The 22,916-nt window shown below is 42.2% G+C and overlaps 1 protein-coding gene across 2 annotated transcripts; it reads right to left on the minus strand.

The window, feature by feature from the left end:
- Positions 1-1,263: 1,263 nt before the first annotated feature.
- Sar1a (secretion associated Ras related GTPase 1A) lies at positions 1,264-18,935 on the minus strand. 2 transcript variants are annotated; one of them, XM_021649405.2, is made up of 7 exons: positions 18,785-18,935; positions 14,289-14,362; positions 14,057-14,176; positions 13,626-13,691; positions 9,019-9,122; positions 5,568-5,699; positions 1,264-3,332 (listed from the first exon to the last, which is right to left on the minus strand). In XM_021649405.2, exons 2-7 carry the CDS (start codon positions 14,344-14,346, stop codon positions 3,216-3,218), a joined length of 597 nt encoding a protein of 198 aa, XP_021505080.1. In that variant the 5' UTR covers positions 14,347-14,362; positions 18,785-18,935; the 3' UTR covers positions 1,264-3,215. The 2 variants fall into 2 exon arrangements, with proteins under 2 accessions (XP_021505080.1, XP_021505081.1); XM_021649406.2 differs by having other exon boundaries at positions 18,720-18,880.
- Between the last annotated feature and the right edge of the window lie 3,981 nt (positions 18,936-22,916).

The raw sequence follows: 22,916 nt of genomic DNA on the forward strand, positions 1-22,916 counted from the left end.
GGATCCTAGATTGGTTCCCAGTACCCAAATGGTATAATTGCTTGTAATTACAGTTCCAGGGTATCTAATACCCCCCCCCCCCGGCAATGTTTTAAAGGGACAGTTGAATCACTCAAATATGCATTAACGTTTAGTAGGTCTTCCAGCATACTTGTGAGCATTAATGAAAAGATAGCCCATTTGCTGTTTTGTTGCATAACTTCTCTGAACAAAATTAACACTGTGATGTTGCTTCCCCAGCTAATGTCTCCAGTGCTCTGTGAGCTCAAGGACAGCCTGGTCTACAAAGTCCAGGGCAGCCAAGGCTACACAGAGAAACCCTGTCTCAAAAAACCAAAAAGAGATCAATATTTGAAGGCTACACAGAGAAACTCTATCTTGAAAAAAAAAATTTTTTTTCTAGAATCCAACACTTGTTTTTGATGCCCCTCAAGCCTCTGTTCTTTGTTTTTCGAGACAGGTGTTCCACATGCCTCGTTTTTCCCGCTTCCCGGTGCTGGGGTTAAAGGCACGGGCCACGGAGCCCTACTTCATCCTTATCAAGTTTTCACAAGTCAGCAAAAGCAACTCCAGTTAAGGCCCTCTGTACCTCTCACCCAGGACCCTCTTTGGCCCGCAAACACACCCTTTGCCCACAGAGGCATAGTCTCCTTCTGCTGTAATGGTGACAGGACACATCCAGCATCAACCTCAACTTTAAAGAACCTGTTGATTTGTTTTATCTTCTGGTGCTTTTTTCTTTTATTTGCATTTGTGTTTTGCCTCCATGTCTGTCTGTAGGAGGGTGTCTGACACCCTGGAACTGCCATGTGGGTGCTGGGATTTGAACCCAGGTCCTTTAGAAGAACAGCCAGTGCTTTTAACCACTGAGCTACCTTTCCAGCCCCTTCTGGTGCTTTCTATAAGCAAGTATAAATGCAGAATGAAACTTATTTTGACAAGTGTGGCTCTGAATGATCCGTTCCAGCACTGTGAAATGAGGATTCTGCTAGCTGGTATGTTCCAGCATGGTCATTAGCATTCTGTTGCAGAGATTAACCAACAACCTCAGGCCCACAGTGTGACCCAAGATGCTCAAACAGCAGCATTTGCTACTACTAGTGCCCAGCCTTTTTTGTTTATTTTTATTATCCTGGTAGCAACTCAAGACTCACGTTCACTTTAAATGTTCTTCCCTATATGTAAAGAACTTTTGTTTTTCCTCTCAACAAAGGGTCACACTGCATGTTCACCATGTACAAATCAATGAGAAAAAGAGGCAAGTTCATTTTAGCTTTTTATTAAAATGCTTAGGATACAGACTGACCTTTTGTAAATGACAGTTTTACTTTTGCTGCAACAGGACACATGTGCACTCTGATAAACAGAATGAAGAGTCTCAGTTCACTGGAGCCCCTAGACAAGGCCCTGGCCCTCTGGTGGAGTTGTGCTTACTGCAGCAACTTCTTTTGGCCACCTTATTTAAGATGGTGTTGTGAGGGGCAGGAAGCAGACTGGTGCCACTTTTCAGTCATCTCTTTCTCCAGTGGCAAGAATAAACCACTTTCACAAAGAGCCACCCTGGACAGAGTCCAGTCTTCTAGCTTGCCATCAAGCGCTTAGGGACAAATGAAAAAGACAAATAAGGAAACCAACACTGAGGCAATGAGCCCTGTCATGTGTCTGGACAGAAACGTGGGCAGTCTTCAGCAAAGGCAAAGAAAAGCATACAAGTTACCTAGCCAGTTCATTAGCCACCAGCTAGATTCCCTCACTCAAGGCTTAACAGGCCTTTCCACACTGACAGTTCTCATTCCAGCTGGTCGTGGCTGAATGCATGCGTTTTACAGACAGAAACCTCACCAAGCCTCTGCACTGGGAACCTGGCAGTGTAACAGAACACTGTCCCATGCGCACAGTACTCAAAACTAAAAAGTGAGAACTCACTCCCCAGGAGTGTGCTACCCACCTTCCCTACACTCTACTAGACACAAGTCTATCACAAAACAGCAGCATCATAGCTAAGAACCTACTTCTCACCTTGCACTAAAGGAAGTAGGAATCAGGATTCCATCTCCTCCACTCTACTCCAAGGGTAGGCTATCAAGTTAACATCATGAAAACCCAATTTTGTATGTGGCATCATGAAAACCAAATGCTATAAAAATCCCGTTCATGATCCTCACGGGGCCGCTGCTGCTTTCACACCAGCACTCACTCTTGCTGGTAGGCCATTTTATGTTCTCTCTACTTATTTCTGGAGACGAAAATGCAAAGGCCCCCTGAAAGCCTTTCCTAGGTTCAACCAATGCTATGCTAGCAGAGCAGATATAAATAGGTCTTCTACTCACAGAATTCAGAGCCTTGGGCTGTTGATGCTGACCTGTGTCCTCCTGTTCAGAACCGTCCCCCTAGAATACGTTCAAAAGCATCTGAGACACACCCGCAACATGGGGTCTAATAAGAGATGTTCTTAACCTTTTCATGAGGCAAAAGTCACTTTTTATATCTACAGTGAAGAAAGGAAGGTGCTACACAGAGATGAAATTCCACAACAGTATAAAAGCAAACCCTGCTGAAACCGGTAACTGCAAGTAAAGTTGACAATGTGACAATGACACTTTATCCACTCCAGATGAGGGACTCCCCTTACCACAGTGGAGACTGCCCCAGGAAAGGCCAAGGCTCTGTCCTCTCCTGGCGCCTGTGCTCAGGTGCCACCTTCAACAAGGCAGTTACACAGCAGAGCTCTTGCCTCCAAAGCACTAGCTGTTCATAATTTTATGAAGTATCTAAATTTCTTTTACTAGTTTAAAAAAAAAAAAGAATAGAAAATCTGGACCAAGTAAATTGTGAACTCAGAAAGTTAAGAGAAGGGATACCAATTACATCAACAACACTTTCTTTAAAAAATAGAATCACTTTCTTTTGAAATCAACCAGTGGTGAGACGTGTTTTTCTTTTCAGGTGTCCATGATGGCACCAAGCTTTCCCTGGCAAATCCTGCCAGCCCAAGTCCCTGCACACTGACCTGCACCAGCAGGGAGGCAGTGTTACTTCCCAAGAGTGGAGAAGAGCACATGTCACCACTGGGCAATGAGCGTAGACAGAGATGCGTGGCTTCTCAATGCCAGACATGGTTGGAGAGCTTTCCTTGTTCTATTAGAAAAGTCCATGAGGAAGCTGTGAATAGGATCAGTCCAGAAGTAAAACTCTTTATTTTCACTGTCCAAACATCAGTCAATATACTGGGAAAGCCAGCGGAAACCCTCGCCGTAGCCTTGCCTCTTGAGCACACTGCACATGAACACTTCCATGGGGCGGGCGTTCAGCTCCTTCAAAGTCACATTCCCCTAAGGGAGGCAAAACCCAGAAAGGCTGGTTAGAACCTCCACATGCAAAAGCACAAATACAGACAGTAACTGCAAAATGTGTCTGGTATTCACAGATGACTTCTGCACAGCCTCTTGCTTCAGAATAAAGATTAACAGGTTCTACACACTGCCTTATCCTATATCTCTGAAAAGCACTGGCTATGAATATCCAAACTTCATCTGGACAGTTATGACAAGGAACTGTGAAGAAAACTTTCCAGGCCCATGGACCCACAATGTTCTATAACAGACAAAACAAGCTGGAACCTTTTAGTATATTCATTAAGCACTCAGGGAGGTAGAGAAACTGTTTCAAAAATCAAAAACAAACAAACAAACAAAAAAAATAAAAAAAACAAAACAAAACAAAAAAAGAAAGCATTCACACCAAGACAAATAAAACAATAAATGCAATAAATGCAGGTTTTCATTGTGTAGCTGGGGCTGCCCTCAATGTGTACCACCACATCTGGCCTGGAAGAATTTCAAGAAATACATAGGGCTGGAGAGATGCCTCAGCCATTAAAAAGCTAGCTACCTATAAGAAATACACAGATAATGCATCAAGACTATGAAATTAATCTGGGCATGGTGACATACCCCTTTAATGACAGCACTCAAGAGGCAGATCTCTGTGAGTTTGAGGCCAGCCTGATCTACAAAATAAGTTCCAGGACAGCCAGCATTCTTATACAGAGAAACCCTGTTTTAAAAAGCAAAACAAACAAAAAGACTATGGAACTAGCTGGGCAAAGCTGCCCACAACTTTTCTCCCAGCACTCCGAAGGTATGGGAATTACAGAAAAAAGAATCACAGATGACAATTAAAATTTTAAAGCAGAAGATAAGGGGACTGGGAAGACAGCTCAGCAGACAAAGCGCCTGCTGCGCAAGTGTAAGGTCCTCAGTTCAGCTCCCCAGGACCCACATAAAAAGCTAGGCACGGTGCCACACACCTGTGACCCTAGCGCTGAGAGAGTACAGACAAGTGGATTCCTGAAACTCTTGGCCAGCCAACCTAGCCCAGCAAATGAACGCCAAATACTTTTACTGAGAACAACAGCCAAAGCTGACCTCGGGTCTCTACATATATGAACAAGTATGTACATATACATGAAGTACCTGGCTTACATTTCTGTATTTTCTCTCATCAGGCTGCTTTTCTAGACCAGAGGCTTCCTTCAAATTATAGTAAAGACAGTAGGGCACACTGATGCAGGACATTCCAATTCTATCTCTGGTTGTATTATCTATTTGCTATGCAGCCCTGTGCTCATTTGCAAAATGGGATAATAGATTCACAGAGATTGATCTTAATACTTTTTAAAAGAGTTATTTTTATTTTTTATGTGCAGGTGGATGCCTGTGGCAATGTGCAGGTAAGCGCAATGTATATGGAGGCCATGGGTGTCAGATTCCCTAGAGCTAGAGCTACAAGTGGTTGTGAGCTGTCCAACATGGGTGCTAACAACCAAACACGGGTTCTCTGCAAGAGTAAAACATATTCTTACCTGCTGAGCCGTCTCCTCAGCCCCAGAAAATTCTTTAAAGACTGAAGCCTGGTTAGTAGTAATGACTCAAAATAGTAATAATTAATTTTTTAAAATCCAAAAAGAAATAAATATTAGCACCCAACGGTGGTTAACAAGAATCTCTCAAACACCAGTTCCTCGGTATCCAGCACCTTCTGACATCCATAGGCACTGCATATGTATGGTACACAGACATATGCATAAATTAAAAAATAAATAAATAATAATAAAAAGACTGCGTTTTCTATCATGTCTTCATTTATTAGGTATTAGAAGACAGGTAAAAAGTCCTGTGTTCAAGTGCCCCGCCCCCCCCCCCGTTTTAAGATTTTTTTTTTTATTATTTATACAGCACTCTGCCTGCATGTACAGATGCACTCCAGAAGAGGGCATCAGATCTCACTATAGATGCACCATGTGGTTGCTGAGATTTGAACTCAGGAGCTTTGGAAGAACAGCCAATGTTCTCAACCTCTGAGCCATCTCTCCAGCCCCTCAAGGCCCTTTTTATATCACCGAGAAAAGGGAGAAAAAAAGGAAAGGAAGTGGGGAAGATACTGGCTAAAGAATATGTCCCTGATGAAACATTCACACTGAAGGGACCCTGTCTCAGAACAGAAAAAGCACCATGTCTAAGTAATGTGGGTATCCTCTTCATGTCTCCCTCAAGACTTTCTCTTACCTTTCCTGTGGTCTGCCCATAGAGCCCAAATATTTCACGGAGTTTTTCTTCACTGATTGCATCTGTCCTGTCAATTTTGTTTCCCAAGATAAGAATTGGCACATTGGATATTGTTTCATCAGTCATTAAAGCCTAGAGACAAGATTAAAAAAAAAACAAAACAAAAAACAAAAAAACCCAAGTGAGCAACTTATGAAATGAAAGCTCATCATATATATCATATAATAAAAACCAATTTCCACTTGTTTCATAAGGCACCATGTGGTCATCTTTGCATCTGATGAACAGTTCATCTTGGCATTAGGTACTAAGAAGATCACAGAAGTGAAACGCACCGGATTCATGTTAACAAACCTAGGTAAAAACTGAACATAGCAGATGACAGAGCGTCATAATGAAGCAGGACAGAAAGTCAACACTAGCATGTTCAGGGGAACATGGCAACTCATGCTTCAACAAAATCTTAGCCAAGACATGGAACTGAAAATTGAGATAGGTGGAACGTGGTAAGTAAAAAGAGGAAAGTACACAACAGTGACTGTGCAAGTGTGAGACTTTAAGAAGCCACATTTAGGATGCCCGACTGAATTAGCACATTCACACAGATGTGCGGCAACAAGGCAAATGGGTTGCAGACCAACCTCCAACACAAATGTGACAGCCATGGACACCTACCAGAATGCTAGTCCAAAAATATAAGCTACTCTAGATCCTAAAGAACGTGAACACAAAGTCAGCAAATCGACATTTTCAGGATGGTGATTTGATAAACAGTGTCTATCTACAGTGCTTGCCTGAGAGATGACCTTCTAAATCCAGTTTAATGGATTATGCAAGAAGGGTTCTGGGAAGAAATGAATCAGTGTCTAAAAGAATAAAGCAGACAAAAAGAGGAGGCAGTGCTGGCACAGTTTTCAAGACTGGACATCTGCATCTCATTAACAGGAAGCAGAGTTGGAAGAGTAAAGGAGAACATGTGTGCTGGAGGTTGGAGGTTACTGGCCCTCAAGGTCTTGTTATGACTATCCTTGTTGTGTAAACCTGCCTAAGACATACCTGATTGGATGATTAAATTATCACTGGCCTATACCCGGGCAGGGCAGAATGGGGTAGGCATGGCTAAGGTTCCCAGGCTTGGAGAGGACAGAAGAATCACAGGAACAGACGGATGGAAAGAGAGGAGGAAGGAGGATGCCACGATGGGTTAACGGTGGAGGAAGAAAAAAAAAATCACTTGGGCCTGGAGGAAGGATTCCAACAATGGCGTGGAAAGACTCAGATGACGAATAAAAGCAAGTATTTATAAGATTATGGATGGAAGACACCTCGGACGAGGATGGCTAAGGAGGGTGGCACTGGATGGGGACTGGGAGGTGGATAGTGAGGTTACTGAGACAGTAGAAGTGAAATATCTGCCCAGCCCTAGGTAAGTAAGGCAATTACAAAATCTAACAGGTGACTGTGTCTTACTGTTTGTGATAGCTAGTTAGATAATACTGCTATGATAATCTTAGGGCTAATAATAACATATAGCCCAACACTTTTTTTTTATTTACAACAATACCCTGTAAGTGATAGAACCTTCCCAGAATGGAGCTCTGGGTTGTTCCTATTATCCTGGTCATACTCTGGAAACCCATGAATTGTAGATTCTCCCACCACCACTTGTCAGTTACTCTCCCTCTTTGTTTCCTTTAAAGGTTCTATCACTTACAGGGTGTTGTTGTAACTAAAAAATAAGTGTGTGGGGGGGGGAGGTATGTGGGGGGAGGGGGGGTGGGCGCCTCAGCAGGTATGGATGAGATCCACCTGAAGCCATTACCGTGCAGATGAGGATGGAGAAAGGGAAGACACTCAACAACACCTCCCTTTAGATCAAGTCCATTTAGAAATAAGCAGAAGACCAAGTGTAAGAGCTATCACTGGTTGGGTGTGTGGTGTACTCTTGTAATCTCAGAATTTGGGAGGCTAAGAAGATGCCAGGCTGGACTACATAACAAGACCCTGTCTCAAAAATAAATAAATAAAACAGAAATAAAAATTAAATCGAGTATTAAAGAGATGGCTCAGTGATTAAGAGCACTGGCTGCTCTTCCAGAGGACCCAGGTTCAATTCCAAGCACCCACATGGCAGCTCACAACCATCTGTAACTCCAGTTCTAGGGGACATGAAACCCTCACACCAGTGCACATAAACTAAAAATTAAACAAATAATTTTTTAAAAAGAAAGAAAGCAGTTAGCCCCACACAAAACGAGACCCATTTGAAACATACATTAAAAAAGAGAGATAAGGAGAGTAAACAGTAAAAAACAATCAGATGAAAGAGAAAGGTGCTGGAGACATGGCTAAGTGATTAAGAGCACTTGCTCTTGCTAAGGACTGGGGTTTGGGTCTCGGTAGCTCACAATCTTCTGTAACTCCAGTTCCATGGGATACCTTCTTCTGGCCTCCGTGAGTACCAGGCATGCATGTGATACATATACATACACATACATGCAAATACTCATATGCATAAAAACTATTTAAAAACTTAAAAAACGAGGTACAAAGTAAAGAAATAGACATTATAAGGCAACATTATAGGGAGTCCAACAAAGGAGACAACCCAAAAAGAGTAAAAAAACTGAAGAGTGGTAGAAGACCATCAAAGCCTGCCTATCCCATGACTCTGTAGGAGAAAGAGATTCAAAATATAAGAACTCAGCTGGAGAGACGGCTCAGCATCTAAGGGCATGGTCCTGAGTTCAATTCCTAGCACCCAGGAGGCTTACAGCCACCTGTAACTGAAGTCCCATGGGATGTGATGCCCTCTTTTGGTGTACAGCTGTACATGTACACAAAACACCCATATGCATAAAATATGTCAACAAATCAATCCTAAAAACTCTCAACCCTTTCAGTTTCACTATGCCAAGACTACATGAAGAGCAACCACAAGGAGGGAACAGTACTACTAATGAGGCTGGGACAACAGGCAGGGCTGAGGAGCGCTGTGAGCAAGCTGGGCCATGCAGCTAACCCCATCACAGGAGCTATAAACTAACACTCAAATTCAATACAGTTCCTTGGGAAACTGAAAAGTTAAAGCTCACTGGGCTAGAGAGAAGGCTGTGGTTCTTAGTTGAGAGCACTGGCTGCTCTTCCAGAGAATATTCCAAGCACCCACATGATGGTTTACAACTGTTCACAACCTGTCAGCTCCATTTCCAGGGAATACAGTGCTCTTCTCTGGCCCCTGCAGGCACCAGGCAAGCACACAGAACCCATACATAGATTCAGGCAAAACATTCATACACATAAAATGAATACAACTTAAAAAACCACGTCTCGGATTTTAAATATTTTCTTCTAGGACTCTGACCACATTAAGTATTGGGACTACCGAGTTTACACTTCTTAAAACAAAGGGCAATACAGGGAAAAAAAAAATATAAAAATATAAACCTACATTAAGCTCAACTTTGGATTCCATGAGACGAGAATGATCCGCACAGTCCACCAGAAAAACTATCCCATTAATCGCTGGGAGATAATTTTTCCAAACCCGACGTGCTAAAAGACAAAATTTGTAGATCAACAAGACTACAGTAGACAAGTGAATAACTTAATGGTCTATGAAATGAGACTTGTAAGCTCACCGATTCCTGGCCAACAGTAGTTAGAACAGGGGATACACATTGATGGCCTGCGAGCCAAGTGAGTCTTGACAACTAGGAGTTTCTGCCTTCCTTGAGAAAACAGACCTAGCAACTCCACACCCATTTGTAACACAATGGTTGTCCCCTTTGCTAACAGTTTACCTAAACCCCACCAGTCCCAATTCTGTAAATGCAGAAAATATGAACTGACCAGTTTTGGCCCTGAAGCTAACTTTGTTTGCAACTTCCAAGTTAAAACATAATGATTTGGTTGTTCAAATAGTTTTAGTCCCTAATAGCTAGTGAGTTATGTGTGCTGACAGACTTGAGTGCTGGGGCCTGGCAGGTATCTGAAACTCTCAGGCCAAGTACTCAGCCTCCAATATTTAACCACTGTTTTTTGTTTGTCATTGTTCTGAGACAGGGTCCCACAATGTTGTGTAGCCTAGAATGCCCCTGAACTGTCCACCTTTCTGCTCACCCCCCATAGAAGCTGAAATTACAGATCTGTGCCAAGATGCCAGCAATAAATAATGTGCATTTTTGTTTTACAAAAAGACATGGTGAATATTTCAAAGTGCTATCATCTGGGGGCTCAGGGGCTGGGGACTAAATTTAGTGAGCTATATATTCTCTATACTTAAGGGATTTACTTTTTGCGACAGGATCTTCCCACGCGGCCCAGGCTGACACTCACCTCCCTAGTGCTGGGACTTCAGGCTTGTGCCCTCAACCCAGACTGTATTATAATTTCCATGCTCTCATGGGATGACTAGGATGACTAAGGAGGCCAAGGATGTCTGCAAGGTCTCCTGATCAACCCTGACAGTGGGAGGGGGAGGTGGGAGTTTTCACTTTCACTTCCATGCTGACTGCTCATTACAAGCCTGTGCTGCTTTGCTAAGTTCTTGTTTATTTTATTCATTAAACAAGGTTCAGCACTTAAGACCATTTTTTGCTCTTCTAGAGGACCCATATTTGGTTCCCCGCACCACTGGCTTTCACTGCCATCTGCAACTGCAGCTCAACATTCAGACACTCTCTGGCCTCTGAATACATATGGCATCATTCATGCACACACATGCGCACACACACACACATTAATGTGGTAGCACACCCCTTTAATCCTGGCACTTGGGATACAGATGCAAGTAGATCCCTGTGAGTTCATAGACAGCCTTGTCTACATACATACACATACACACACACGTAAAAAAAAAATGAGTTCAAAATCAGAGTAGGCACATTAAGACCCTATCTCAAAATAAAAACAAAAAGGTTTAATGCAGGATTATTAGGTACATGTTCTTGATAAGTACACTGTCCTCAGTCAACAAACAAACCTTTGTTCATCAACACGTTTCCCCTCTCTGACTTTAGCACACTGACTAAACTTTAGTTCCCATCTGCTACCAAGTCTTTCAGCATTCTCCAGATGCCCTTGCTCTGAATTTAAGCCTGTAAGAGCGACAAAGCCTTCTAGAACAAAGTAGAAAAGACACCAGGTATCTACACATCCCTATCTGAATATAGAGAACACAAGCCATTATAGAAAAAGTAAGCAACGTACTAGATATTCCATCCATCAAAACGGTCTCTCGAGTTACAAACTTCTACTATATGTCCTTTAATCTTTTTTCTCCATAGCTATTTTCTATGATTCTAATAATATGATTTTTCCAGCTATTATTATCAAATGAATAAAATATCCTAATATAATCAGAATAAATTAATGTACAATTAGAAACTGTCAAAATCCTGTGTTTTAATATACTTAAAAACTATTCAACTTACTTTTTAAAAAGATTTATTTATTTATTATATATACAATGTTCTGTCTGCACATACACCTGCATGCAAGAAGGCTTCAGATATCATTATACATAGTTGTGAGCCACTGTGTGGTTGCTGGGAATTGAACTCAGTACCTCTGGAAGAGCAGCCAATACTCTTAACTCTGAGCCAACTCTCCAGCCCGAAACTCTATTCAATTAAACTAACAAAAACTTTTCTAAAGAGTGACTTGTCAACTCAGTAAAAGATGAGTAACTATGATAGGATTTCTTTCTTCCTGTTTTCCGAGATAGGGTTTGCCTGGATAGCCCTAGCTGTTCTGGAATTTGCCCGATAGGCCAGGCAGAGATCCACCTGCCTCTGCCTCTCAAGTGCTGTCTCATAGGGATTGTAGTGGTTTCTTTTCCCAGCCTTCCAAGAATATCCTCAGGTCTCAAATAGTTCACTTCTGTGCCTAGAGTTTTGCCAAATACAAACTGAGGATCTTCAAAACAAAAATATCCACTCTGTAGATTTCTAAAATACACAGAAGGGAAACTGGGGGTGTGGCTCAAAGGTAAACCATTTGCTTAACATGTACCAGGCCCTGAGTTTGATCCCCAGCACAGCAAAGAAACAAGCCAACGGGGGTAGAGAGATGACTCAGTCGTTACAGCCATCTACTATGAAGTCTGGTGACCTCTTTCTGGTGTGCTGGCAGAATGCTGCATACTAAATAAATAAAGCTTAAAACACAAAAACAATAAAAATAATTAAAATTAAAAATTAAAAATAATTAAAAACAAATAAAATAATTAAAAAAAAATTTACAGGTGGGCTGAATGGTAATGGGTCACACTTTAATCCCAATACTCTGGAGGCAGAAAAAAGTGGAAACTTGAGTTTGAGGCTAGCATGGACTATAGAGCAAGGCCCAGGACAGCCAAGGCTACACAGTAAAAACCTGTCTCAAAAACAAACAAACCAAAACCACACACACACACAGAAAATATCAGCTGCAAATTAAAAGCAAATTAACAAATATCCATTGAAAGTGCCTTACAGGAACCTAAGAGTCAGAGACACAGGCTGAAAAAGGACCTGGAGCATAGCAAAAAAGGTATTAGAAAATGTCTCAACCTTCTCAAATGAGCAGAGCACATTAAAAAAAAAAAAAAAAAAGTTCAAAGGAATTACAAAATAACCACTGGGTTCTTTTGGGAATTTTCAAAAAATTTAGAATTACTTGTAGTAATAATTTCCTTCATATACATATCCCACTGAAGAAAGTATACAAAATAGACTTAGTAACTAAAAACAGGAATATAACAATTTGAGGCCAGGGCAGCCAAGTCCACAGCAAAAACAATACTATCAAATGATAAAGAACACGTTGAGTAGCTAAAACTTTAATAACAACTTTGATTATATAAGGAAATATTTCTTTTTGCTTTTGTTTTGCCTCTCAAGTACTAGTAATAAAAGCATGCACCACCACACCTAGCTCATAAAAGAGTTTTGGTTTTTGTTTTTTCGAGACGGGGTTTCTCTATGTAGGATTTCACTTTGCAGACCAGGCTGGCCTCAAACTCAAAGATCCGCCTCCCTCTGCCTCCCAGAGAGCTGGGATTACAGGTGTGCACCACCATAGCTGGCTTAAAGATTATTATTCTTGGGAAACAGATACCAAAGTATTAGGGTGTTAGGGGCATGGTGTACTCATAAATAATTCATAAAATGAATATTAGTAGTATTAATGACTAGCAAATCTGGACAAAATCTAAAAGTAAACAGAATTTTCTGTATTATTTACATTTTTTTAAACTATTGAAATTAGAAAAACTCAGGCATAGTGGTGCATGTCTATAATCCTAGCTTCTGGGACTTGAAAGTATTGCATGAAGGTCATGGCTAGCCTGGGTTACATGAAACCTGTCTCTAAAAGAAAAGTGAATGGGGACTGGTGAGATGGCTTAGCAGTTAAGAGCACTGGCTACTGTTCCAGAGGTCCTGAGTTCAATTCCCAGCAACCAATAAAGGGATTTGATGATCTCTTCTAACATGCAGGTGTTCATGCAGACAGAGCACTCAAACACTTTAAAAACAAAAAAGCCTGGCATTGGCATTAAAGGCATTGCCAGCCTTTAATCCTGGCACTCAGGAGGTAGAGGCAGGCAGATCTCTTTTGAGTTCAAGGCAAGCTGGTCTACAGAGTGAGTTCTAGGACAGCCAGGGCTACACAATGAAATCCTGTCACACACAGACACTGTCTCACACACACACACACACACACACACACACACAAAAGTGGATGAAATACCTTCACTTAAGTAGTAAAACTCTAATTCTAACTACAAGTTAACTCACGAGGTAAAATTGCTGGCTGGGGGAGCAGCAGTGGAGAGATGACTCAGTGATAAAGGTTCTTGCCCCACAGGCCTCATGACCTGAGTTTGATCCTCAGAAACCATGCAAAGGTAGAAGAAAAGAACCGATTCCACAAAGTTGTCTCCTAACTTCCACACAATGGCATGTACAGCCGTACATCATTCATGTGCACACACAACTTTTCAATTTTAAAAAGGTTAAATTATACACTGTTTTGCAGCAGTGTCTCACACAATACCCTCAGTCAGTCTCTTACCTTGCTCATGTCCACCAAGATCAAAAGTGGTAAAAGTCATTCCAGCAATTGTCAGTTCTTCTGAAGCTGAAAGTATCAAAAGGGGGGAAAAGAAATAAACTTCCAACCAAAGGTCTAAGTGGTAGTACTGAAAACCAATACCAAAGTAAACATAATGAAGTTCTCACTGCATAAAGAAAAGGGTACAGGGATGAAAATATTAACCCCAAAAGTCTCCATTTTCCCCATCTCCAAGTTTTCTGCTTAAGATCAGATATGTGTTTCATTACAGAACTGGTCAGAAAAGTCAGTGACAAGGGATGCAGAGTATGTGACCGGAGTCTGTCTATAGTAAGCTAGCTTCCAGTTAGTGAAAGCACTACATTGATTGGGATTCATCCTCCATGCATGACACTGACCATCAAAAGGTTACCTGGCATTCTGAAACTTACTAGGATGTAGTGTTGGTACGTGCTGGCCTAGTCTGTCATCTTTCAGCATGTGAAGAAGAGTGGTTTTGCCTGCATTGTCCAAACCTAAGAAGACAAGTTTTCCAGATTTCTTGTAGAGTCCTGCAAGAGAAACGAAAGTCTTAATGGTCTTCTCAACAAAGGTAGCTTAGATACAAATTGTTTGAGGAAATACAGTTGCAACCTATAATGTGTTTCATGAAAATAGCTTTACCTAGGAACTGGAGCACACTGCTGAAGCCATTGTAGATCCACTCAAAGATGAAAGACATTATTGATGCTTACAACCTGTGTAAAACATGAAAGTAACATTAGCTTTTTTTTCTGCAGGTCTTATTCCCTAGCCCTGACACATGTTCACAGACCTGAGTTCTCTAGACTAGGAAAGCAAAGTCTGGGGCTGGAGACATGACTCAGAAGTTAAGAATATTTGCTACTCTTCTAGAGCACCCACATGGTGGTTCACAATTGTCTGTTAACTCCAGATCCAGGGGATACAACACTCTCATGTACTCTCTGTGGTAAACATGTATGCATGCAAGTAAAACACTCATACAAATAAAAATCAGTCTTGCATAGGCCAACTAATCCTTACTCTTGAAAGAAGGATTTTACAGTCTGAAGAGAAGCCTCTAGGATTCTCAAATCTGCAAATCCAGAGAACTAGAAGTTACAGATACATTGTCTTCTTTTACTGGGAGATGTACTCCTCCAGGCAGCTGCCCATTCACATCCTTAGATAAACACTGCTGTCTACTAGTTGGCAATACTCCTAGGAATTCAGTGTCCTTAATAATCAGAATCAAGTCAGGTGGTGCTGATGCACACCTTCAGTCCCAGCACTGGGGAGGAAGAGGCAGGCAGATCTCTTAGTTAGAGGCCAACCTGGTCTATGGAGCGAGATACAGGACAGCCAGGAACACAAAGAAAAACCCTGTCTCAAAAAAACAAAACAAAACAAAACAAAAAAGCTGAACCAAAAGGCCAAACAGATGTACCAGGTAGAAAACATGAGAGCTGGGTTTGGTGACAAATCCATATAACCCAGCACTTGGGAGACAGAGGCAGAAACATTTTTGGTCAGCCTGGTCCACATAGTGAGTTCCAGGCCACTGGAATTCTGTCTCAAAACAACAACAAAAGAACCAAAACAAAACCATGAGCAAACAGTTCATCAGCCTGATTTAAGGTTCATTAAACTATTCTATACAGCTCCAAAAATGTCACCCCAAATATATCAACTGGCCCAGTTTGTTCGGCTCCAAATACCCTTAACCATTTTGCAGTATGTTTCAACTTACAAAAAGATATACTATTTTACAGAAGCACAAAGTAATTAAAAAAAAAGCCTACTGTGATACAATCAAGTACATATCCATTTTACAAATTATTTAAGAATACTCACAGATAACAAGAAGTTTCAAAGCAAGTAAACATCTTATTTTTGAGACAGGATCTCAACTACGTAGCATTGGATTACTGGTGCAAGTCTGTCTTAACCACTTTTCCTATTTCCTTTAAGCCTAGGGGGAAAAATGTATGACTCAAAGCCACTGACAGGTCTATTCACAGTTTAGAAGGTAGAATCTAGAAATGCTAAGGAATGGTAAAGAATCTCAGAGACCCATGTCCTGGTCACATAGAATTTCTGCATCAGTAGCCCAGTTTAGCACAGAAAAGAAAAATTACCACTTTCTCAACAAGACAAAACTCTATACAAAAGGCAGGAACTACAATAGACAAAACTTTCATAAACAGTAACTGGAGGACAGGTTATCCACAAGATATGTATGTACAGACATTTGTATACATATGTGTATTCCGTATCTTTTAGAGATAGGATCCTGCTATGTTGCCCAGGCTGGCTTCAAACTCCAGGGCTTAAGCTATCCTCTTGCTTCAGCATCCGGAATAACTACCATGCACAATCACACTTATATTCTTCAAAGATGCTAGATGGAAAGCACACTATCTAATTATTGAGGTTTTATCAGGCCTATAGTCTGACCTGTAAACCTTAGCACCTACCTCATCCTTACTCCATTAAGCTTTTATTAAAAAAAAAAAAAAAAAAAAAACAAGTTTGGGTGGAGGAAAAGACAGAAAACTGTGACACACAGTACACATTCAGCATGCTAAGTAATAGTCAGGAAGGGTAGTACACCCCTGTAATCTCACCACTCAAATGGGCTCAAGAAGAACACAAGTTCAAGGCTAGGCTAGACTACACAGAGAGTTGGAAGCCAGCTTAAGCTACACATCAAGACCCCTGCCTCAAAAAAAAAAAAAAAAAAAGGCTGGAGCCAGGCAAGGTGACACACGCCTGTATTCCCAGCACTTAGGAGGCAGAAACAGAGTATTAGGAGTTCAACAGCCTCAGCTCTACAGTGAGTTGAAGGCATCTTGAATCATAAGAGATCCCACTTCTAAAAAACAAAAAAAAAAAAATTTAATGGAAGAGAGGCTAGAAACTTAGCTCAGTGTTAGGGAGGTATACTTAGCTAACATGCATGGCCCTGGATTTGATTCTTGGCAATAACACACACACACACTCAGATAGAGAGACAGAGAGAGCGCTTTATCTGGAAATTTAGCACTTTAAGCAACCCAGTAACAAATACATTCTTAAATTCAAATGTACTGCAAGTAAATAAAAGAATATATCTTTCTTCTACAATACCCCAAACCAGACAGCCTCCGTCGCTTCTTTTTTGTTTTTCACTTTATTCTTGGAAAAACACAGTTCATTTTTAATAGGCTGTTACTCCCACTGCGACCATTCTTTTCAATACAACACTTCTAAATTCATGTGTACTGGTTTGTTGCCAATAGTGAGTACTTCAAACATTTTTTTTTAGCCGGATCTCTGTGAGTTCAAGGCCAGCCTGGTCTACACAGTGAGTTCCAGGACAGTCAGGGCTATACAGAGAAACACTGTCTCAAAAAACCACAACAAAAATTATAGCACATCTCTTTAGAAATTCGTAAGATGGGCATGGGACTACAACTAAGCATAGCACTTGGGAGGCTCAGGCAGGAAGATGAGCTTTAGTTTGTGGCAGCTTAACCTATATATAGTTCCAAACCAGCCTGGGCTACATAAGTGAGATTCTTTTTCAAAACAAACAAACAAAAAAAGGGCTGGGCAGTGGTGGTGCATACCTAGGATCCCAGTGCTTGGGAGGCAGAGGCAGGCAGATCTCTGGGAGTTTGAGGCCAGCGTGGTCTACAGAGTTCCAGGACTACACAGAGACCCTGTCTCAACCGCCCCCCACCCCTACCCCCCAAAAAAACAAAGGAAAGCAAGTATTCTTAACCTGGTCAATTCTACAAATGTGAAGCTTTAGGGTTTGGTTTTGTTTACTTATTTTCCTTTTCAGTCCATGCTTTAAAATCCCTGTAAATTCTTCCCACAAAAATGATACAGGAAAAGTATTAAAATGAATTCTTCAGTGATGTTAAAATGTAGTAACTCCTACCCCAGGAGTTGTTTTGTACTGCTGCCCAAAGTTGAGGAGATGGCTTTGCTGACTCCTCTGTCCTCCACATCTCAGGATCTAAGCCAATTCTTCCAACAACCTTAGAATTTATACAATGCCCGCACACATACCTCATTTCACCCTCTCACCAACTCTAGCAAGCAGAAATCTATGACCTCATTTAAAATGATCAAGATGTGGTGGTCACTCTTAGGCTACCTGTCTTGTTTTAGACTGTGCAGCGCAGTCAGTTCCAAGGACTTAAAACTTTCACCTAAACACAAAGCCTTTCCTGCACATGTACTATTCCAATCACAAAACTTCCGGTAAAGGGAACGTACTTCCCTAACCTACCACCTACATATTTGATAATCGTCCTAAGAACACACTTTTCAGATGGTATTTTTACTAAAGAAACTTTATTTTCCAATCTCCAGCTACCCTCTCATCTTTGGAATGTTAAGAACATTAAAAACAACACTATTCCTGAAGCTAAAATAAAAACGTGCAAACATCAAGCGTGATGGAAACAAACATGAGAGAAGTTCCAAAATGACCATTAGGCAATAAAACTGTACTCATCACTTATATGTATTTACTCCTGATGAACCTGGGGTAGAAGGCAGCAAGCTATTAGTTCTATGTAGCTGAGCGGTAAATGTCAAAGATCAGCTTTCTTGCCAATTCCCCCTAAACCTCTTTTCTCAACCTGAGCAGATGGAGCCCAGGTACTGAGGAAACACCTGAGCACGGGAGAATACTGGGAAAGGGTATTTGTTACTATCCTCACCTGGGCAAAAATGATAAATGCCCAAGAGGGATTTTTTTTTCCATGCAGAGAAAAAAAAAGAGGAGGTGCTGGTGAAAGAAGCGAACACTGGGTTCCAGACGGGGCGTCGGATGCCCAGAGGCTGAACGCGGGGCTCGAGCTCCCACTCGCTGCCAGCGTGGGCCCCGGGACTGCAGAACCTAAGGATGAGCGCCCACGGCTCCAGCTACCCCTCACCGAGGAACAAGAGTCCTCGGCCACGAAGGCGTCCCCCAAACCAGAAAGCCGCCACGCCACCCCGCAGCTGCGGCCCGTCCCCGCCCAGAGCCGGCCCGCGGAACCGCCTGCGTGTCACTTCCCCCACACCCAGCCCCTCCGCGGCCGCCCCCGCCCCGACCTTTGCTGCCGCCCGCCTAGGCCCGCGGCCCCACCGCCGCCTCCTCCGACCAGGCCCCGACTCACGGCCCGAGGTGCTCCTCCGGCGGTGGCTGGCGGCGCGACCCTCCCTCAGAACACACAGACCAGCAGTACCCGGGACCGCCAGCTACGCGCCGGATGCACGTCACGCTCCTCCCCGAGACTTCCGGGCACGCACGTATCCCGCCCCTTCTAAGCGTCATGCCGTTCGGCCCTGTGGGTACCACCCTAAGAGCCACTCAGGGAGCGGAGAGGCGGGCCTAAAGGCGTGACGTACGCTCCGGGTGTTGCCCCGCCCTGAAAGCTCTCAAGCCGCGAAAGACGTGGCAATGCATGTCAGGCCGCCCGGGCCTCTGTCCCCTAGTTGAGCGGCTACTTCAGCCCGGGGCTTCCAATCCCCGCAAGTTTTCAGACGTACCTGGGACGTCAGAAGCGGAAGATGCTAGATATAAGTAGAGTGTAGAACAGTAGACTTTGGTGACCTCAGCCTAGGTGGATGCCATCAAGTCGTTGTTTTAAGTTGTTTTCCCTGCCTTGGGATAGTGTCTCTTTATTTTTTAATTTTCTAAACAAAAGAAGCAAGTTTACTGAGCAGTTCTGAGCAGTAAACAGTACTTGGGATGCTACATCTAATTTAACCCTCATTAAGTGTTGATAGCCCCTTTGAACAAAATAGTTAAGTAGGACCTGCAAAATGGCTCATCAGGTAAAGCCACCGTTTTTTGCCTATATCAGCCAGGGCTCTGGAAGGAACAGAACTGGCCCAGCATTGTGATGCACACCTTTAATCCCAGCCCTTGGAAAGCTGAGGCATATGGATCTCTGAGTTCCAGGCCAGCCAGAATTTACAATGATCCCGTCTCAAAAGAGCAGAGCTGATAGAATGATAAAAATTACACATGTAAAATAAAATTTTTTTTCACTTATGTGTATGGGTGTTTTGTTTGCATGAATATGTGTGAGCTCTGTGCATACCTGATGCCTACAGAGGCCAGAAAAGAGCAACAGATCCCCTGTAACAGGAGTTAGAGACCATAGTGAGTGACCATATGGGTGCTGGGAATTGAACCCAGGTCGTCTGAAAGATGATCCAGTGCTCTTAACTGCTAAGCCCTCTCTCCAGCCCCAATATACCTATACAATTAAAAGTAGCTTTCTTAGAGCACCTTACAGACTATGTTCTAAGTAGTCCAAAAATGGCTGTCTCCCAGTGAAAAGGCCAAGAATTGGATAATTGTTCGGTCCATCAGACCGAATCTTATTGGTCCCAATTTGATGCTGGGGGTCTAGGGAACTGCTGGATATCCAATTGTCTTCAGTCTGAACTGGAGTTCCAAAGAAACAGGTTCTAACATCAATGAAGGAATGCCTCAGCAGCCAAACAGATGAGTTCCAGTGAGGGTAAAAAGACAAAAAGCAAAAGCTTCCTTCTTTTTATGTGGGCTGCCTCTAGAAAGTGTGTTCCAGATTTAGAGTGGGTCTTCCCACTTCATATGATCCAATCAAGAAAAATCCCTCATAAGTGTGTCCAGTTGCTGGGGTCTTAGTTAATTTCAGATGTAGTCAAATTGACAACTAAGATTAGCAATTACGCTGCCCAAAGATTAAAGACTGGCGACCTGAGTTCAATTTCCAGTACCCACATAAAAGGTTAATGGGGGTGAGGGGATAATGCAAACACCAGGGCTGGCAGTGATGGATCTATGTGAGGCAAGGAGGAAGTTGGTTCAATTTAGTTAGCCAGCATTGGTTCAAATTTCTAGAGTCTGACACTGGGCAGTTTATTTTTTAGGCATATACAGTTCAATTTGGGAAAGTTTCCTGGTAATACTTATCTCAATCCCATGAACACAATCAAGCTTAAGGCATGACTGTCTTCCATAAAGATGGCTCTAGAGTTTAAGGGCCTAGGGGTGGATCTGGTGTGGTCTGAGTCATACAGATAGCATAGACGTCACCAGCCTATAAAGTACACGTGACATTTCCCTAAGGAAGGGTTCAATCCCCAGCACCCACATGGCAGCTCACAACTGCCTGTAACTCCAGTCACAAGGGATCCAGTACCCTTTTCTAACCTCCAAAGCCACATGAGGCACATACATGTAAGCAAAACACCCATTAACAAAATAATTAAGATAATTTTAAAGTTAAAAACAGTACAACAAGGTGTATCAGAATGCAGCTACATTCCAGCATTCAGGCAGCAGAGGCAAAAAATAAACACTGCACTCAGATGCCAGCCTGACTTGTTAGAGAGATGCAGCCCAGCCCTGCATGGGTAGCCTGAGGCATTCCTTTTCCCATTTCACGGAGTTAAAAGCCAGATATTGACTACAGTGCAAAGAATTTCAAAAGAATCAGAGTGAAGCAAAGTTAGCCAGTTTATTAAACAGACCTGAGTAAGGGCACCCCCTCTTCTGGTCTCTGGAAGGACCAGGCATGCATGTGGCAATACATGTAGGCAAAACACCCAGACACACAAAAAAAATTTTTTAAAGAAGTTGTTAAAGGTTATATAATTATTTGAGGCCACAGCAAAATGTACGATGTCTCAAAAATATTTTTAATTGAAAGAAATTCAAAGGTATGGAATTATTAAAAAAAAAAAAAAAAGACTAAATGGAAACCATAGAGCTAAAGAGCACAATGGGGGGAAAAACACTAATGGACTTAATACTAGAAATCAGAGAATCATTATAATACATGTAAGACAAGGTCTCACTATGAAGCCCTGGCTGGCTTGGAACTCGATATATAAACCAAGCTGGCTTTAAACTCAGAGATCCATCTGCCTCTGCCTCCCAAGGGCTGAGATTAAAGCTGTATGCCACTATGCCCAGGTAGAATCTTTTTTTTTTTTTTTTTTTTTTTTTTAAAGATTCTATTTTCTAGTTCTGTTTGTGTATTTGAATGTAGTGCCTTCAGGAGCCAGACGAGGGTGTCATTATCTTCTAGAGCTGCAGTTACAAATGGTTATAATCCATCTGATATAGGTGCTGGGAACAGGACTCGGGTCCTCTGGAGGAGCAGGCATTCTTATCCAGAGCCATTTCTTTGGGTTCTAGAATCACTTCTGAGATAGGGTCCAACGATATTACTCAAGTTGTCCTTGAATTCACTCTTAATGCCATGTAGGCCTTGGCCACCTAACCTCTTGAAATGCTAGAACCAGAGGCCTCCACCAAGCCTAAAGATCCTGAGGATTCTAATTTAGCAAGGTTAATTCCTGAATGGATTCCCATGAGGGCACTATTGGGAGATGGTGATGTAGGAAATGGGGAAGTAGATCATGAGATAACTACCTGGGACCCAGCCCCATGTGCCTCTATTTCCTAACTGCCACTGATATGGTATTATGTCTGATCGTTTCTCATCTCAGGCCGGAAGCAATGAGTCCAGCTAAGCTTGGCTTGACACCTGTGAGCCAAAATAATCCTTTCCTCCTTTAGACTTTCTCTCAAGTATTTGGCCACAATAACATAAAACTAACAGACATTTTATCAAACAGGAGACAGAGAAATAAGCACTTGAAAGATGCTTAACATCACTAGCTACAACCCCAAAAATGAAAATTAAAAAAACAAGGAGACATCATTGTGCATCTAATGGAGATAGGATTCCCAGGGCTTGTTGGCCAGCCAATTCGGCCAAACCCGCAAGCTCCAGATTCACTGAGAGCTTGCCTTAAAAGGTAAGGTAGACTAGAGACAGCTGGGCTTAGCAGTGAGGAGTGTTCTGCCTACTCTTACAAAGGACTGGAGTTCAGCTCACAACTACCTGTAACTCCAGCTCCACATGTTACTAAACCTCTGGCCTCCAACAGCACCTGGGCTCACCCACACACAGACATAATAATGTTCAGATTCAATAAATATGAATGTTTACTGTAAGTCATTACCTGACATTTTTATAGAATTGAAACCAAGTTTGGTGGTTTGTATCTTGCCTGAATACAGAATTGATAAGATGGGCCTAGATTCAAGCACAGGGCTTTCTAGCTCCAAAGGCCATGTACTTACCTAAAATTGTTCTGGCTAGTAACTTCAGTACAATGCAAATGACTTACAAGTTCAGTTCATTAGTTAAGGATGTAAATATGTTTACTTCAACCTTCAATAAAAGTTTGGCTTGCTGATAAAATAGTTAATTTAAAACTTTTTGCTTTAGATGGGTTTCT

This window comes from Meriones unguiculatus, chromosome 16, assembly GCF_030254825.1.
Source record: "Meriones unguiculatus strain TT.TT164.6M chromosome 16, Bangor_MerUng_6.1, whole genome shotgun sequence".
NCBI lineage: Eukaryota > Metazoa > Chordata > Mammalia > Rodentia > Muridae > Meriones > Meriones unguiculatus.

Excerpts from the sequence above, each read along its gene's own strand:
- Sar1a (XM_021649405.2), bottom strand. The coding sequence starts at position 14,346 with ATGTCTTTCATCTTTGAGTGGATCTACAATGGCTTCAGCAGTGTGCTC. Across the intron at positions 14,177-14,288 it reads CAGTGTGCTCCAGTTCCTAG|GACTCTACAAGAAATCTGGA; the intron begins GTAAAGCTATTT and ends TTTCTCTTGCAG. Across the intron at positions 13,692-14,056 it reads CGTACCAACACTACATCCTA|CTTCAGAAGAACTGACAATT; the intron begins GTAAGTTTCAGA and ends TGATACTTTCAG.